Genomic DNA, 18668 nt, shown 5'->3' with positions numbered 1-18668 from the left:
CTCATAGCCCCTCTCCCCACAAATGGCTCAACTGCATATTTAAGGAAGTTGCGTGATTGGGTTCTACGTTGGTAATTAACTAAAGATGCCTTCTCCATAAGCACTGCCTGGTTATGTTAAGTTTCACTACATGCTGACTAGTTTGTGCAGCTCTGCCCTCTACTGGACAAAATCAGAGCTGCTCATCTGTGTGTCATAGGCCCTATACTGTAAATGGGGGAGTCTCCATTACTTCTAGCCCTAGGGGGCTGTGCTTTAGGGGCAGACGGGTGAGAGTTCTACCACCGCTGTCACCTTGAAGCTGTGAGAGGCTCTGGCATGCAGCAGCATAACAAACGTGAGGTCTTATATAGCCACAGAAATCTGCAAGTCATTAATGTTCAATGCTTTGGATGCAGATCTAGAGCGTACAGATCATACAAACAAGAGCCAAGGAGTTCTCACTTGAGGAAGTAAGTGGAGACTATATTTAGGATCGGGGGACAGATTTTGTTGTTTTCAAACAGCTCCCAGAAAACATGAGGCTGTCAACCCACCAGCAGCCACTGGCAAAGATAAAGGCAGAATCAGAGCTGCAAAGGGACTCTGTGCAACTCATCGGTTTGATCATCTCTGCCTAACATGCAGCGCTCAGAGTACAGAGACTGTCTAGCAACTGTCAGTGAATCCATGTGGAATCTGAATTTTCAGGTGGACTCAATTAAACTGGAAAAGTTACTTGTGCTTAAAAACACCAACCTGGAGAGATCTAAGTAGACAGTAGCTCTGGCTTTTCAGTGTAGTCCCTGGAGATGCTGAGGTTAATGGGTCTGAAATGTTATTTTTTCCACAGCCTATATAGCAGCACATAAGCGGCATAGGGTTTCTGATGCAGCTACGGAGAGGCTCTGGCAATGGAAAATAACTTCCAAAATTAGGCTCCCTTCTTGTCTATTTTTGTGTCTTTTGATCATCTACTCCAGGTGTGTCTCTTTCCCTCCCCTGCCCCCAATGCACACCTTTATTTTCATTTCTATGGGTTTAAAATTAATTTGGTGCTGGTGAAAGAAAACAAGTACAGACAGCAGCAGCACCGTAAGCTACCCCAACCAGCTTGACCTTGAAATACCAGGTGTAGCAATAGGAGGGGAGTTTGATCTCCACAGTCCATCAAGCTCTCAGCTTCTCTGCTGAAACTGACTATATTAGCAGAGATCTAACTCATAGCTTGCAATACGACCCTCTGCCACTTGAGCTAAAGTAGGAACTCCAATGGCTGGCAGCAGTAGTAGGCTGTCACCTTCTAGTAGCTGGTGCACATAAAGGACAACACAACGTGTTATAACAGGACCAGTCAGAGCAGTTGGCGCCGGTGGTTTTTGAATTGTTTGCTGTTTCACGCAAAGAAATGAAATGAAAACTTCCAGAAATCTCTCATTTCGGGGACAGTCCTGCAGCCCTCACTAAGGCAGTGCCTCCATTGGGGGTTAATGGGAGCTCTGCCTGAGTAAGTACTGCAGGCTTGGGCTCTTAATAGCATTTCTAACACTATTAAACTTGTGGAAGGCATGAAACGTGTCCATTTTGCTGGTCGTGATCCCATTAGTCAAGGGCAAAAGAGGATCTGAATTCAATAAGATAAGGACAAGGCATCTCACGGAGGCTAATACTTCTGTGTACAGAGCCTAACAGCCACACTGGCTAAGCAAAGGGGTAACCAGAATCAGAGCATAAAGCAGTGATGGGATTGGAAACAGGGCCCAGGCAGATGTGGTCAGCCCCAGATCCCAACTTCAAAGGCTCAGCTCCACAGTAAACAGGCTGAATCTTATGGCAAAATGAGCCATCTTAGTTCTTATTATGCTGTTCCCCCATGGCCACCTCAAACTTCACAGCAAGATTAGGGCTAGAACTCACAGCTTCCTGCTCTGAAAGCACATGCAACTAACACTTGAGCTAAAGGAGAATCACCATTATCAGTATGGGGTCCAGGATGCACAGTTTTAGACAAACCAATAGACAGCAGTGAATGGAATTATACACACACACTAAATAATACATGCATTAACAATGAGAGATTGAAAACCTTGTTATCTACTCTAAGTATTGGATCATTATATTACACCTAAGAGTGTAAAGTGTTTCTAATTTTGGGAAAAACTGCTTAAAATATATTTAAAATGGAATATTTAATGCACAGAACGCACTGACTAATAACTGTTCAGGATTTCTCTTTTTCTCTAAATAGGGACAATTCATTAGAGTATTATGAGAATTAATTGATTTATATAAATGCTTTCAATCATGCACCGCTGAAATGCAGCCACTCTTTAATAGGACGGAGCAGTGCATGACATCAGATTTTCAGGCAGATTGAAAAAAACTTCAACTAAGCTACACACAGAGTTTTGGGCAGGCAGGAGATAATTAGCGCTTGACGAAGACATGGCTGTTAACAACCCATTTCTCCTGAGAAGTGTGATGGGCTATGTTAGAACCACAGAAGGTCAGGACATCATCTCTCATCTAGAAGATGGCAGTTCCAGTACCAGGCTCAGAAGCAGCTGGAGGGAGGTGCACCACCCACTGGCTCTGCAGCGAGAATATTTGGTTATGTACATCCAAGAATACAGCAAGAATATATTTCCATCCCTGATTTTTCACCACCCAAGCCGCGTGTCCTGTGTTTTCTAGCCTAGAGCTCCCAACGTCAGCCAAAGCGTGTGCCATCTGATCAGTGCCTCTCTTATCTTAGCATCTCAAACGCACTTTCCAAGCCAAAAGGACCCAATTCTGCTGCTTTTACATTGAGTAGCAATTACTATTGAGTAGCCTCTCTGGTTTGGGATTGTACTGGCTAGTCCCTGTAAGGATTGCACAATCAGCCCCTAAATAATTCACCCTTACAGCATCCCTATGAGGTAGGTAAGGTATGTGGCTCCATTCCCCTGCCTCCCTCAAATCACTGATAGGCAGCTACTTCTGGAGCGGAACACAGCAGCTGTTTAACAGTGCCCAGCAACTCTGTATAACAGTTTAAGACAAAGTACAGCAAAATCCAGTTCATTCTTCAGGGGTAATTTCCCCTGATGGAGTTTGGCCACAAAACAGTGTTAGATGCTTACAAAAACAAGGGTTTTGAAGACCACAAAAATCAAGGACCATGGCTTTACATTGCATCCAAAGGAGTCTCTTTGGTGGCTTCTCTATGCTGTTTGTCAACAGAATATGCATCCCTCACATACCATTCATGAATTTATCCTTCTGGAACACCCTGCTAGGATTACTATACCCATTTCACTGATGGGGAAACTGACGCACAGAGAGATTTAATTGGTGACAGAGGTAGTCTTGGGACACAGCCAGAATTGAACCATCCCAGGCCTGTGCCTTAGCCACAAAACCACCCCTCCTCTCTACCACTATCACCCCAAGAGCTGTGACAAAACCCGCCCTGAATTGGAATACCAATGCTGCTTTCATGCCATTTTGTTTGCAGTTTGACTGTTCTTCGCTGCCCTCCTCTTCCTCCACCCGTGATCCTGCCCCAGGGACAGCCAGGGCTAAAAGCTGGAGCGGCTTGTTTGAGCTAAAGCTCCCTAGCCAGGGCTGTAACACTCCTATCCTCTTGGATATGGCACAGAAGGATGCTCATAATAACCTCTGATGTGGCTGTATGTTCCCATCTTGCAACTTTAAAACCCCCTCTAGAAAGTCCCAGACGCACAGGTGAGAGACTGAAGATGCCTCAAAGCCCTTAGTCTCCATGCTTGGAGAAGTCACCCTTGGAATACCGCCAGCTCCCTGCTAAATCTAGGGTGGCTAGAACCCCCTCTGAGTAGCTGCAGTGATAGAAGCAACTCTTTGAGGTAGCATTGCCCTGCTACGCAAGGTGATTACAGCGATGCCAGGAGCAGGGCCGATGGATTCCCTGGTTCCAAAGGACGGGAGATCCCGCTCTGCCGAAATGAAAAGTAAGGAGTGAGCAGCATGCTCCAGCCGGCTGCTTGATTGAGTTAGCTGATAATCTCTGGAGCCAGGCGGCTGTCTGTGCCCGATTCCAATTAATTAGCAGCAGCGCTGGGTTTGGTGTTTAACAAGAGAATCGGCCTCCTCCAGCAAATGTTGGAAGAACAGGCAGTAATAGAGTCCATCAGGCAGCCCGTGGCTGAAGTCTCCCTGCTCTCTCAATCCTCCTTCATGGGAGAGAAGGTTTGATTAGCCAGGATTGCCTGTCTTGGAGCTGGTCCTCTCATCCAGAGGGTTCCCAGCAACCAGAAATCTATGGGCTGCCGTGATGGGGAGATTAGAGAGACAAGGAAACCTGTCCCAGACCTCCCCAGTCTCATAGAAAACCGAGGCCAACCAGCATGACCCCGATCATTGGGGAGACTCATCCTGTCAACTCAGGAGACCTCTTCCCAAGTGGCCCCATCCCAACCACTTGGGAGACCTAACCTGGCACATGAAATCCAGCAGTCGCTCTCCCTTTCCTGGCTGTCTAGTGCCACCAAGCTGGATCTGTAAACATAGTTCCTGCTTCCATGTCTGTCCTTCCCACACGGTGGCTCCCAGTATCACAGGTACTTCCCCAAAGGATGGGTGCTCACACCAGGGCCCTGCCTCTCAGAAAGGCGCCCTTGCTCCTGGGCATCTCGGTTGCTTAACGGGGGAAAAGAACCTCCAGTCTAGTTGCCCCTTCGCTATCTGGAACCCAACGAGAATCCATCCAGCTCAGACAGAGCAATGAAGGGTGGGTGGATGGAATTACCTGGTTAAGCAACCACCTAAGCCTTACACCTGTCCATTCTCCAAACCAAGACTCCCACTCCTCTCCTGTCCCTTCCTCACCATGCCAGTCACAACTCCAGCTCCATCCTTTTCCCCATATGGGGGTTCCCCCTTTCCTTACTCCTCCCATTGCTGGCTGCCCCTCACATCTAGCCCTGCAGGGAGCTCCAGGCATCTTCTGAACACAGCCCTCAGTTCCTTCATCACTCCCCACACTGGACGTTCTGCACGTACCCAGCACTCTTTCTATTCAACACACTGTGCAAACATTAACCCTGACCACCCGCTTGGGAGGGAGCCTTTTGCCACCATTTTACAGATGGGGAAACTGAGGCACAGCAAGGGGCCCAAGTAGGTCAGAGGCAGGATTTGAACTCCAGATTCCCTGGCTCCCAGCCACACTCAGCTCCCTTGTCCCCCTACTACAAGCCACCAAAACACCATTGGCCCACACTGACTGCTCCCTCCACTGACACCTCGCAGCCGGGTGTGCCGGGAGCCCCCTGCTGCTGCACGTCTTACCTCTGGACAGATTCCCGGAGATGAAGCGGAAGAAGTAGCTGATCAAATTGCCCAGATGTTTCTTGCAGCTGTAGTCCCAGATCTCAAGGCGCGCTTCCAGGAAGCGCACCGAGGTGGTTGCTTCTTTGGCCTCTTTCGGGGGCATCCTGTCTCGCTCCAGCAGGCCTGAGCACTGCCCCACACCCCTTCCGCTCGCCCTGCCCTGGCTCGCCGGGCCAAGTTGTCTGGGTTTCCTTAAGGTAAGTGCTTTGTTTCTGCTGCTCTCCGCTGCACTGACCTTCTCTCCCACTCTACCTGCTCTGACTCCTCCTCCGCCTCTGTGGGTCTCTCCTCCCGCTCCCTGCTGGAATCTCTTGCAAAGTTGTATTTTCTCTAGCTGAGCGCAAGGTATTTCTCCACCTTCCACAGGGTGTTCGGGAATACAGGTGCTTGTCCAGGCCCCTCTGGCAAACACCCAGCAATGCCAGAAGGGCACAATGTCATTCTTCTCCTGAATTCAGCAGTCCCAAAGCTCCCCGTCCTCTGAGTATCACCTGCTTTCTCCTCTCCCCCTTCCCACCATGGTACAGTTATTACTCTCTAATCCCTGGATTTTAGTGAGTTTAAGGCAGTGCCGTCCTGTGCTGGTTCAGCCTTTTCTGGCCAAAGCCATGTTGAGTCCCTGAATTTCAGATTGCCTTCCGCCAAGGATCTGCATACCACGAGAACTCCTGCTCAACCCACCATCCCCTGGGAGCAGAGGAGAATGCTTGCCTTACACATTAACCCTAGCCACCCTGAGTGCTTTGCAATTCTCTTTGTGCACATCTGTCCCTTTGTCTCAAATGCCCCAGAGTCCCTGCCGCTCCCCGGGCCAGGGACATCTCTCAAAGCCTCACCAACAGCCAGGACCAGCTTTAGGCCTATTCCACCAATTCCCCCGAACTGGGCCCTGCACCTAAAAGGGCCCCGCGCCCAGTGAGAATCCCTTCCCTGGCTAAAGGCTCCTTTTTAATTTTTACTCACCCAGCAGCACTCTGGGTCTTCGGCAGCACTTCGACGGTGGGTACTTCGCTCGCTCCGGGTCTTCGGTGGCGGGTATTTCAGTGCTGCCGAAGACCTGGAGTGAGTGAAGGACCCGCCGCCAAAGTCTCGGAGCACCACTCGGTGAGTACAAGCCCCACGGGTTTGGTTTTTTTAAAAATCATCTCTGCCGGGGCCCCGTCGAAACTGTTCGAATTGGGCCCCACACTTCCTAAAGCCAGCCCTGCCAACAGCTGGACAATTTGCTTCTGACTTCTCATTTTGCTTCAGGAGAGGTGCTCATGATTCTCTGGTCATCAGCTGTCCCCACAATCATGGCCTCCACTCCTTAGACAAGATAGACCTTCTAATCCAAAGCCACAGCGCCCTACCCCTTGAGCTACAGGACCCTCTGCAGTCACTGCCCTGATATTAGGGCTTATCTCCTGTTTAAACATCCAGCCAGCAGAGAGGCAGGAGTCACAGCTGTGCAGCTCTGACCTTCTCTCCAATGCAAGGTTACCAACCCGCTCCGCCACTGCATTGCAAATCCCTGCTCCTCCAGTGTACTAAGTACCCCTTGTCCCCACTGAATCAGGATGGAGATCTCCTGGTCTAGAGGTTTTATTCTCCACCACAGCAGAACCTTCTGGCCTCACAGACCCTGTCCCAACAGGCATTAGGGAATGCAGGCACTTTGCCAGAGGGGCCTGGACAACACCCATCAATGCCAATGCAACTTCTTCCTGAGCATCTCAAAGCTCTTTAAGATGGGGGCATCATACCCATTTTACAGACAGGGAAAGTGAGGCAGAGGGAGGTGGGGAAGGGACTTGCTCACGGTGTACAGGAAGTCAGCAGCAAGCAAGGAATAGAACCCAGGAGTCCTGATTCCCAGTCCTGTGCTCTAAATCTTCCAGAGCACTGCATGAGGACATGTTAGCAGGACCCTGTGGTTCGTGTTCCAGGCAGATGTGGCGACCTTGTTTTCAAGCAAGGCCAGGGGGCAGGAGAGGTCCGTCCACATCCCTGGTGGCACTTCCTCCTCTCCCATATTTCGCCTGCATCAAATCCCCCCTGATCTCCACATCTGTGCCCATCCCCCTGGCCTGGCCCAATCCTTAGTGGAGTGGGGAAGTTTGCCCTGAGCAATGAGACACCCGCACTGCCCAGACGAGGCTGCATGCCCACCAAGCAAGCATCTGGGATGGGAACCCGGGCAACATGGGTCAGAACCTCCCCAGGGTGCAGTAGTTCCCAGGAAGGGCGTGCACAGCTCAGTGGGAACCGAGGGCTCCCATCCCCTTCCCTATTTCCATGTCCACGGAAACCAATAGGGCCAAGGGGCTCCCTGCTCAAGGGAGGGGGATCAGCTCCTTCCCCCTCCCACCAGGTCTCAGGCTCCCTCTCCCCTTCTGCTTTCCTGACCTTCACTGGGCGAAGACAGCTCCCAGTGTGGAAGCACAGTGCCCAGAATACCGGCAAGGTATTAATAACGGTGCTGAGTGCTGGACAATTCCTGCCTCTCTCAGTGTAATCGGACCCCCAGCCCCTGCGGCAGGGCTGAGGCATCACTTCCTAGCAGTGCCGGAGCGCGGCACAGGCCCCCCTCTGTGCTAATCCGCAGAGGATCTGACTGACTGCCCCGCCCGCGTTGGCCAAGAGGCTGGCTCTCAGAGACCATAGGCAAGGCCTTGACCCAATCTCTCCTCAGCCACTTCCTTCACTGCAGCCTGCTCCCCCAGTGCCTTAGCTGGATACATCCTCGCACCCGGCACCCCAGGGTGGCTGCTGATCTAGGGTTCACTCCTTCCTGGCTCATTTGGATGAACTGCAGACAGCCAGCAGAGGAGGTTTTACAGCTAAGAGCAGGGGTTCTCAAACTGGGGGTCGGGACCCCTCAGGGGGTTGCGAGGTTATTACATGGGGGGTCATGAGTTGTCAGCCTCCACCCCAAACCCTGCTTTGCCTCCAGCATTTATAATGGTGTTAAATATACAAAAAAAGTATTTTTAATTTATAAGAGGGGGTGGCAATCAGACTTGCTGTGTAAAAGGGGTCACCAGTACAAACGTTTGAGAACCGCTGGCTAAGAGATTTCAGCCCCTGCCCTATGAAGGGGATGTAGTCACTGATTCCAAGGCCAGACGGGACCACTGAGATCTAATCTGATCTTCTGGATGGCACAGGCCATAGGACACCCCCCAGTTCATTCCTGTCTGAACCAGAGCAGAACTTTGAGAAAAACTTTCACTCTTGGCTTTAAAATTGCCAGACAGAGAATCCACCACCACCCTTGGTAAGCTGTTTACCGTGGTTAATTACCCTCGTTGTTCAGAGTGGAAATAAAGCAGACACTTTTAATTCATCTAGCTTCTACCTCCAGCCACTGGGTGCCGCTTAGTTAGCGAGTTACCAGCTCACACCCCCTGCAGACAATTCTTTGCATCCCAGGAGCTGCCCAGTCGAGATCAGGGCCACATTGTGTTGGGTGCTGTACATGCTCATAGCCCTGAAGACACTCCCTGCCCCAAAGAGCTCATGATCAGACAGACATTGGGAGGGGGAAATTGAGTCACAGAGGAGCAGTGCCTAAGGTCACTCAGCAGGTCGGGGCAGAGCTGGGAACTGGGTCTCCTGACTCTCTGTCTGCTAGATGCCCCTGCCTCCTACAGAACAGATACTGCACTAACAAGGCAGGGGAGATGTGCCATGTGCCTCTGCCTTGACCAAGAGGATTAAGGAAAGAGAAAAGTTCAGTCCCTATGGCCCATGCAGTTCTAGGCCTCTCCGCCGATGCTGGTGACAAGCAGCCTGATTCCCTGTTATCTTGCATCTTGGGCCCTCATTCACACTCAGACAAGCGGTCCCAGTTACAGCAGTGGGGTTTTACACTCCCGATTGCAGGGAGAGTCTCTGCCTGCCTTTCACTCTCTCTTGGGGTGAAGCTAAGCTGGGGGTCAGAGGTTCATGGCAGTTCTTGTGGCAGTGAGTTCCAGCTGCTGGGAAAGTGTCCCCGTAACCCACATTGGTATCAGCCTGGCTCTTTGTTCCCGCTAGTGCCTACATGACATGGAGGCTTAGGAGTACAATGGGAAAGGAATTTTTTTCACCAACTTTTTTTGGTGTTGGAAAACGTGTTTGTCAAAACCAAAATTCTGTAGGAAAGGGGCCATCGTGGCAAATTTCCCATGGGGGGGTGGGGAGGGAAGGAAAGTTTCAAAGTTGTTGAAAGCCCCATTTTGCCTTTTTAAAAAAAACAAAAAACAAAAAAAAGAGTTTGTTTTTTGGTTCCAAATGGCTTTTCATTTTGAAATTTTAGCTAATTTCTAGTTAAAAATAGTTGATAAACCTCAAAATCAAAACCAGAACACTTCAATTGACTCAATCCAACTGTCCCTAATGGGACAATTTTTCAAGAATTCAAAATCCAGACAGGAATTTGTCTCCCCCCACACAAAAAAAACCCCAAACCCCTCAAACATTCCCATGGGACAGAAAAGCTATTTTCCATCCTGTGCTATCGCTGAGTTTGCTACTAATGAGCTAAAGCAGTGCTTTTTGACCTCTCATTTGTGGACCCCTAAAAAATTTCAAATGGAGGTGCTGACCCCTCTGAAATCTTAAGCATAGTCTGCAGACCCCCAGGGTTCTGCGGACCACAAGTTGAAAACCACTGAGCTAAAGGATCTGGTCCTTTGCTTCCAGCAGTAGCAGCTTATGCTTTTAGATCCAGGGTTCAGTCCCTGCACATTGACCCTGCAAACGGGACATTATTTACACAGGCTCAGGACTTCCCCTTGCGATGAGATGGTTCCTGAGGAACGCAGCTGTGGTGTGAGGTTATGGAGTGGGGTGGACAGGCTTGGATCCGACTAGAGTTTATCTATTGAGAGACTGTCTGATTAGAGTTTAGCCCAGCAGCACATGCATATCACACCTGACCTCCTAGCATCTGATCACAGCCTCACACCAGCAGAGGAAGACATTCCAGCGTCTCCTAGTATCGTCTTGGAGACGAGTGAAGCTAAGACAAGCCGAGTACTTGTTTTGGACCATGAGCCATGAACAGGGGAACTGGAGGGGTTCTTCTGCCCTTGGCAAACCAGCAAACATCTCTCCCCACTCCGCTGGGAGTGAGCCAGAGGCACACACACTTGCATCCAGCCTATAGCTTGCAGAGCGGTAGCGGGAATGAATCTCTCCATGCTGCAGAGCACACAGACTACCTGCAGAGGGAAACAGAGCTCCACCTAGCACTGAGCTGTTCCCCAGCCAGCTCCATATGCAGAGATGTTCTCCTGCCTCTCAGGAGAAGGGAAAGCCTTGCTCTGCTTGAGTCAGGAAGCAAGTTCTCCGGTGCAGGTGGGTGATCGCAGTGGTTTCCAGGCCGCGGGAGACAGAAGAATTAGCCAGTGGCTGGATCCCATCCACCCCACAATTCAGACTCCGGGGTGATCACACCCATTCCCAGCCCCAGATTTCTTTTACACTAGAAGTGAATTCCAGATCTTGATTCTTCCTCAGACGGGTGATTCGGCTGCAACATTAACCCTGGAATAGCTACAGATCTATCACTTGCCCCCACACACACTCACGAGCCTACTTCTGCAGCTCCAGACGTATGCCTGGCATGACCAAAGCCCCCATGGAACCAGGCAACGACGCAGGGTTAGAGCAGACACGCGTCATCCCGCGAGCAGATGCACAGGCCAGAGCACAGCCAGAAGGGACCTGCAGGGAAGCCTCCAGGTACAAGCAACTGCTTGGGGCCCTGTGCTTCTGAGGGCGGGGGCCGGGGACACTTTGCTCAGGGGCCAGCCTGAAGCTGCTTCCATCGTCAGGGATGAAGCTGGAGACAAGTCACCTTCTGGCTACCACGCTGCATCGCTGACACCTGTCAGGAGGCAGCAGGGCTGGGCTGGGGGAAGTAGCGGATTCCTCCAAAAGCAGCACAGGGACCTTCCTCCAGGGGGCCACCATTTCCACAAAGGGCGCAATGTACCCCATGTCCCAGGGCACGCGTCACTGAAAGAAACCCCAGCAACACGTTCCATACGGGAACCTGGGAAACCATCACGGTGACCCAGGCTGAAAGTGTGGGATGGCGTCAAAACAGGCTGGGAGAGGGAGGGGCCTTCCAGGCAAAGGACGGCTCTCCCCAGACTCCTGTGATGGAGAGTCTATAGTGTTCTGTAACCGGGTCCTTTCTTGGGCCACCCCCCTGCTGAGCTCTGTGCTCCCTCAATAAAGCGCTGCGAGGCTTTTCTTTACTGCAGCACCCGTGGCTTTTATTTACAAACAGTTCCCACCACCAGCGATACTATGTACAAACTTACAAGGCTTTTTGTCTCCTCGGGGGGGGGGGGGTCTCCCTTCAGCCTGGAGACTGAGACTACCCCTTCCCTGGCCATTGCCCTCACCTCACCTCACCCCCTTTGCACTGGCTGCTAGCCAGCCTTTATAGCTCTTCAACGAGCAGGCCCACAGGTGCAGCCAGTTCCAGAGGCCAGGCACCAGCCTTTTCCCCAGCCCCAATCTAGTTCTCCTGATTGGGGCTGGCTGAGCAGGGGCTGATTAGGTGCCTTTGCACCAGCACCCTGCTACATGTTCATATGGCTTTATTATGCTTCTCCTCAGCAGCCAATCGGATGGGACAGCCAGCGGAGGGATGGAGCGAGGGGGCCATGCTGGGGACACAATAAGAATCGGCTGAGGGGATGCTGCACAGAACTCCACATAGGGGATTTTAAGTCCAGACTGTTCTGGATCTCGACAGCTGCTCCCGCTCCAGTGCGGCATTAATCCCCAGAGCGATGTTTTAGGAAGGAGCTGGGGATTATGTGGGATTATGACCGGCCTGGACAGGAGGTGGATAAGAGACTGACCCCCACACACACCCCCATCCCCACCTCCAGGGCAGGAGTGTCTCAGCAGGGCTGCTCCAGGGAGACTGGTCGGATGGGGCCGCTGGGCAGGGCTGGGCACAAAAGGGAGTGCGCTCTGCCAGCATATGGGGGATTGGTAGCGTTGGCACAGATGTGGAGGCAGATGGATTCCCATTCCCCACCCTCCCTCGCCTGGGTAGGCTGGTCCCAGGTGGAACTTTACAGGCTTGGGGAGTTCTCCGTGTAGCTGGTCTGGAGGGGAGAGATTCCCAGTCCCTTATCCAGAACCTGACACCAAATGGAGACAACCCAGGTCCCAGCCCAGCCCCGGTTCCCAGCCCAATCTCCGTGCTCCTTACCTGATCCCTGGGGCGCCGCGCGGGAGAGAATCCGCTTCACCAGACAGCAGTTCAGCAGCGCCTTGCGCGTGAGCCGCGGCTTCTGCCACTTCATGTGCCCCTTCTTCTCCGGGGGAGTGTGACCTGGGTCGCCCAGCAGGCTCCCGTCCGTCTCCTTGGTCTCGTCCTGCAGCGGAACACAGCCCAGGTCAGCACCCAGAGATGGGGAGGTCACATAGGCAACCAGGTTTCTACTCACCACCTGCAATTACCCCTTACGGTGCTCCACCCATGTGGGCATGGCAAGCTAGGCACTGGCCTGAGAGCCATGGAGGTATCAATGTAGGACAGCTTCCAGCAGAGCTGGGTCCAAGCCCCAGAGCTCGGATCCCCCCCAAAGTCAGGGGGACACGTTTGACCCTGGGGTTCGGACCCCATCTGTAATAACTGCAGTTCACACACATACGCTGCATCTTCATGCCGGGCATCCTCTCTCATGCCAAGAGGAGGTGACAATCCCCCCGAGTTAATCAACACAAGAGCAGAGGGAGAGGGCGTTGTGGGGCTATGGCAACATCGGCCTGTGGCCCCTCCATGCCAGCCCACAAAGCAGGTACAAGGCCTGTCTGCAGACATGCCCATGTCCCTGCACCACCCCTAAGCACAAGAGGCATTCGGGGGAGCCGGGGGAGCAGAGCAGAGGTGCAGCATGAGCAGGCAGGGACATGGTGGGGTGGACCTGCCCCCCAGGCATGCTGCACCCTGAAGCCTCACAGGGGACCCCAAAGCAGGGGCACACCTTGCAGCAGAGCTGCTCCAAGCAGGAGATGCAGAGGAGGCGGCTCTTGCACTGAGCGCAGCAAGGGGCGATGCAGAGACTTGTGCGAGCAAGCAGGGAAGCTGGCACGAGCAGGCCTCCAATTCTGCCCTCCTCTACGCCCCCGCTGGCTTTAGCAGAATAGCAGAGGGTTGGATGTGGCCTGAGTCCGTGAGGTCAGCCAGAGCAGGTCACGGGCAGTTTGGGAACCAGGTCGTGCAGTGACTGGGGAGCAGCATGGGCCATACGGGGACTGAGGCATTCTGCCTGTGGAGCGGGAGCCTCGGGGGTTTGCAGGGGGAACTGCCCCTCACTGGGGTCAGAGACCAGCAGCAGATGAAGATCAGATGCAAGATGATCGGGGAGCAGGGCAGGAGCTGCAGAGGAGGCGGCTCTCGAGCCCACAGCGCCAGCAGGAGAATGGTTTCAGCAGACGCCCAGGAAACCGAAAAACCTCTGGCCATCCCCATCCCTTATCTCCAGTCCCTCCCTGCCCCGTGCCATGCTCTGCACGAAAACTGCACGAAAACTTCCCCAGAGCATTCTGCCTCAGGCCAGGACCATTACGGGTGCATTCCCAGTCCCCATAGCTGTCGGACCCCCCTCCCAACCCCCGCTTTCATCCCAACACCCCCCCCCCTCCACCCACTTTAGCCTGCCTGCAGGGGAGGTTCTGAAGAGATGCTGCCACAGGGAGCAGAAGTGAGGACATAATGATGGTTTCCTAAGGCCCGGCCTCTTCCTCTTTCCTAAGGGTATGTCTACACTACGAAATTAGGTCGATTTTATAGAAGTCAATTTTTTATAAATCGATTTGATACAGTCAATTGTCTGTGTCCCCACTAAGCGCATTAAGTCGGCAGTGTGCGTCCACAGTATTGAGGCTGGCGTTGACTTCCAGAGCATTGCACTGTGGGTAGCTATCCCACGGTTCCCGAAGTCTCCACGGCCCACTGGAATTCTGGGTTGAGCTCCCAATGCCTGATGGGGCAAAAACATTGTCGCGGGTGGTTCTGGGTACATGTTGTCAGGCCCCCCTGTCTCCCTCCCTCCCTCCTTCCATGAAAGCAACGGCAAAAAATCGTTTCTTGCCTTTTTTCCTGGGTTACCTGTGCAGACTACATACCACGGCAAGCATGGAGCCCGCTCAGCTCGCTGTCACTGTATGTCTCCTGGGTGCTGCTGGCAGACATGGTACTGCAGTGCTACACAGCGGCATCCCCTTGCCTTGCCTTGCGGACGGCAGACGGTGCAATACAACTGCTAACCGTTGTCATTCCATGGGTGCTCCTGGCCAACCTCAGTTAGGTTGGTCAGGGGCATCTGGGCAGACATGAGTGCTCCTGGCCAGCCTCGGTGAGGTCGGTCGGGGGCACCTGGATATAAATGGGAGAGACTCCAGGTCATTCTCTTCTTTAAGTTTCTTCTAATGGAGATTCAGTCCTGCCTGGAATATCATGCGAGCTGGAGGCTTCTGCCTCAGGCTGCTCTCCCAGCTGGCAGCACCGTGCGATTGCACCTACCCCAGCCTACCCCTTTGTTCCCATGGCTCATGAAGCCTGGACAACAGTAAGCATCAGTTCAGCTATAGGCTGAGCAAGTGCAGAATGGTGGTAGAATGTGCCTTTGGATGTTTAAAATATCACTGGCGCTGTTTGCTGACTAGGTTGTTTGTGATTAGAAGAGCACAGCAAGGCGCGCTGCGCATCACAGAGGCTTTGAAAACCAGTTTCACGACTGGCCAGGCTTTGGTGTGAGAGCTCACCACGCTGGCCAAACAGGAAAAGAACTTCAAAAGTTCGCGGGGCTCTTCCTGTCTACCTGGCCAGTGCATCTGAGTTGAGAGTGCTGTCCAGAGCGGTCACAATGGAGCACTCTGGGATAGCTCCCGGAGGCCAATACTGTTGAATTGCGTCCACACTATCCCAAATTCGACCCAGCAAGGTCGATTTCAATGCTAATCCCCTTGTCGGGGAGGAGCAAAGAAATCTATTTTAAGAGCCCTTTAAGTTGACAAAAATGGCTTTGTCATGTGGACGGGTGCAGGGTTAAATCGATCGAATGCTGCTAAATTCGACCTAAACTCGTTGTGTAGACCGGGGCTAAAAAAGGGGTGGCCTGGAGTTGAGAGTGCTGGACTGGCAACCAGGTGCACCAAGGTCCGATCCTGACGCTGACACACACTCGGGGTAGCCTTGAGCCGGTTCCTTAGTCTTTGTGCCTCAGTTTCCCCTCTGTAAAGCCAGGATGATACTTACAACCCTATTTCACTGGCAGGTCGGGACATCTGAAGTGTTTTACGAACACTGAGTTCTTCTGATGGAAGGTGCTGCCATTTGTCCAGTGCCCAAATACCACAATGATGGGCACTTAGAAACACATGTAAGGAGTTCAGGATGGCATAACCCGCCACTCAGCAGGTGCCCAGATTGCGGTTTCTAAACTCCAAGGATCGCATCTGTACAGATAACAGAGCTGAATGTCTACTGAATAATTGATGTTTTTATTCCAGCTCCCACTGAAAAGAGAACCGACCTCAATCCGTCCATCCGTCAGAGCCAGCCTCTCTTTTCATTGCACGCAAGGCGATGCGACAAAGCTTCAGTACGGGGGGGGGGGGGGGCTGCCTGGAAGTGATAACGGCATATCAGTTGCACCTGCCATTGATGGAGCTCAGAGATCTTGACAAGCATTGATTAGCTAGCCAACGTCCCTGGGCAAAGGAAGGTAGACAGGTACCGTTATACCGGTTTTACTGAGGGGAAAACTGAGGCACAGAGTGCAAGGCTAATATTTTCCAAAGCATCCACTCCTCTGGGGTCCCAGATTGCTACACTTCAGGTGTCCAGCCATGTAGCCAAAACTGAGGCAGGCCAAAAGCTTTTAGGCAAGTCCCTTACCCGAGACATCCCAGCACGTCAGTGGAAGAGCGAGGAACTCCCAATTCCCTGCTCTGAGCCACTAGATTTCACGCCCTCTGGAAATATTGATCTCCCACTGCTGTCTGAAATTCAGTCTGACAGTAATGAAGACTGTCTCTTTAGTTAGGCCATTCAGTTGTTCATGGCTTCACGCCAGGCACAAAGCCAGAGGCTGGCTTTAGCCGATCAAGCCCTAGGACCTCGCCTCACGTTTGAATGGTCTCACGTTAGGCCACGTGAGCCCTTTGCAAGTGGTTCTGCTGCCAGGCCACCGTACAGGGCATATCAGCCACACGAGTGGGTAGGATGTCTCAGGAAAGGACAGAGTTTGGATTGCAGCTACGTGTCCTCAAGGCACTTTGGAGCCTGGGTGGCTTCCATGTGAATATGGCTTTAAAGCAACCCTGCTCGTTCCTTCCCCCAGCCTCTGTCCCCTCCCTCTGGCTGCAACCCAGCACTCCAGCAAAATGCCTTTGACTTCCGTGGGCATCATGATGGTGCAAAGGTCACAGTATGGGAGCCTGTGTGGAGACAGCAGCCTCTCTAAGCTCCAGCTGGAACAGCACCTGGACTTGCCTCCTCCTTCACCTTTTCCTAGCCTGAGTAGTTTGGTGTGATTGGCCCAAGATGCCAAGGGAAATGCCCAGCTGGTAGGGAAGCAGCTGCCAAGCATGTGCCACTTATCCCATCAGTCATTCCCACCAGCCTGGCTCACCGCTGGCACAGAACCCGTCCCAGCAGACACAGGCACTGGCAAAGTTAAGCCAAGCCACCAAAGTGGGGAGATTCAGCCAGCTCCCACTCATGCCACAGCACGTCTCTATACCGTTCTAGTCACCCCGCTCGCAGACAAGCTGCCACGCTGCACAGAACGTGCGTCCTGGATCACAGCAGGCTAGCTTCAGGGAGATGTGACGCATGATTCAACAGAGCAAAGGGGCTCTGTGTTACCGAAGTGATTTGAGTAGTTCTGAGTCAGCTAAGCCCTGCAGACAGATGGCTGCGGAGTCACGTTTTTTAAAGCACATCATAACTACAAACTTGACAAGCTGGATTTTATTTTTAAATTACAGATTTTTCCAGCTAAGCAAAGTCAGGCTCGCTTAGGCTCGTGGCTCACAACAAATTCACCAGTGTGTCCCTCAGAGGGCTGTGGGGTCAGCTGCTGGAAAAGCAGAGAGTGGGGAAGCTAACAAGTTTCCTGGGATTCACCCCACAGGCTCCTGCCAAAAAGATATCGGGGCATCTCAGGCTCTGAGAAGAGAGCAGATGTAGCGAAGCCAACAGGTGAATCTGAGAGCCTGGGATAATAGCTAAGACATGTCCCAGCACAGAGGGTCGAATAGAATTCAGAAGAGGGGATTTGGGACTCAGGACCCCTAGCTAAGTGTCTTCTTCATGACTGTGCCACTGATTCAAGCGCAGTGAGCCCACGCTGGGGCAGAGTCAGGAGCCAGAAGGAAGTCACTTATCTTGGTCCGTAGCCATCTCCCCAGCGCTTCCTTTCCACACATCAAGCTATTTTCTAAGTGGACCAGGCTCCACACATCACACCCAATACACCATCTGCAGTGGAGAAAACCAGAGACGTGCACCAAGGGTGGGGGAGGGGGACAGCTCTGGTTTCTGAGAGCTGGTGAGATGTTGACACATTGCAGCTGCAGAATCACCACTCCTGGCAGATGGTCCCCCCCCCCCCCCGCCCCGCGTGCGCGCAGCCGAGCCAGGGGGTGAGATTCTATGGCTGGCAAGTTTTTGGAGGTGGATTTGTGCACACACAGAGCGGAAAGAAAAGCTAAAGTCTTTCCTGCAGGAGAGCGCCCATCAAGCAAGTAAGGCCTGGAGGGATTGGGCAGGGAACAAGACGCAAAGGGACACCAGAGTCAGAGCAGCTGTTGGGCTAGAAGAGAGGAAGTTTGGTGCTGGTCAAGTCCCAGCACCAGGCAGACTAGAGAGGAATCAGCCTGGATCCAGCTCCTCCATCTACTGACCCCACCACAGACTGCTCGTGGGACCCTCTGCCTAGCCTGACTGACGATTTTATGGGGCCCCAACAACTGGGCCATCAATTGCCTGCTAAGTGGTAGGTGGGGGAGACAACAGAGGAGGAAACTGACTTTCATGGCTTCACCTCCAGAAGAGAACATAAGAATGGCCATACTGGGTAAGACCAAAGCTCCATCTAGCCCAGTATCCTGTCTTCTGACAGTGGCCAGTGCCAGGTGCTTCAGAGGGAATGAATAGAACAGGGAATCATCAAGGGATCCATCCCCTGTCACCCATTCCCAGCTTCTGGCAAAGAAACAAACAAGAGGGGTGGCCGCAGGGCTGCTGAGGTTATGGTTCCCAAACTTTCAGGGTTCCTTCCCATCCCTTGTCTTGCTTTAAGCAGGTTCCTGCTCCACCAGGG

At 52.6% G+C, this 18668-nt stretch overlaps 1 protein-coding gene across 5 annotated transcripts in view; it reads right to left on the bottom strand.

Moving 5' to 3' along the window:
- Positions 1-18668, bottom strand: part of KCNIP3 (potassium voltage-gated channel interacting protein 3) — a 91934-nt gene that overhangs the window by 60760 nt on the left and 12506 nt on the right. For all 5 annotated transcript variants that reach the window (XM_045006673.1, XM_045006675.1, XM_045006677.1 and 2 more), the window contains exon 2: positions 12542-12707. In XM_045006673.1, coding sequence (XP_044862608.1) covers positions 12542-12707 — 166 coding nt within the window. The remainder of the gene's footprint in view (positions 1-12541; positions 12708-18668) is intronic.

The sequence above is a fragment of the Mauremys mutica genome, chromosome 2 (assembly GCF_020497125.1).
Source record: "Mauremys mutica isolate MM-2020 ecotype Southern chromosome 2, ASM2049712v1, whole genome shotgun sequence".
NCBI classification, from domain to species: Eukaryota; Metazoa; Chordata; order Testudines; family Geoemydidae; genus Mauremys; species Mauremys mutica.
Note: the sequence above shows the minus strand (reverse complement) of the source record. Positions and strands in the feature narration are given on the sequence as shown.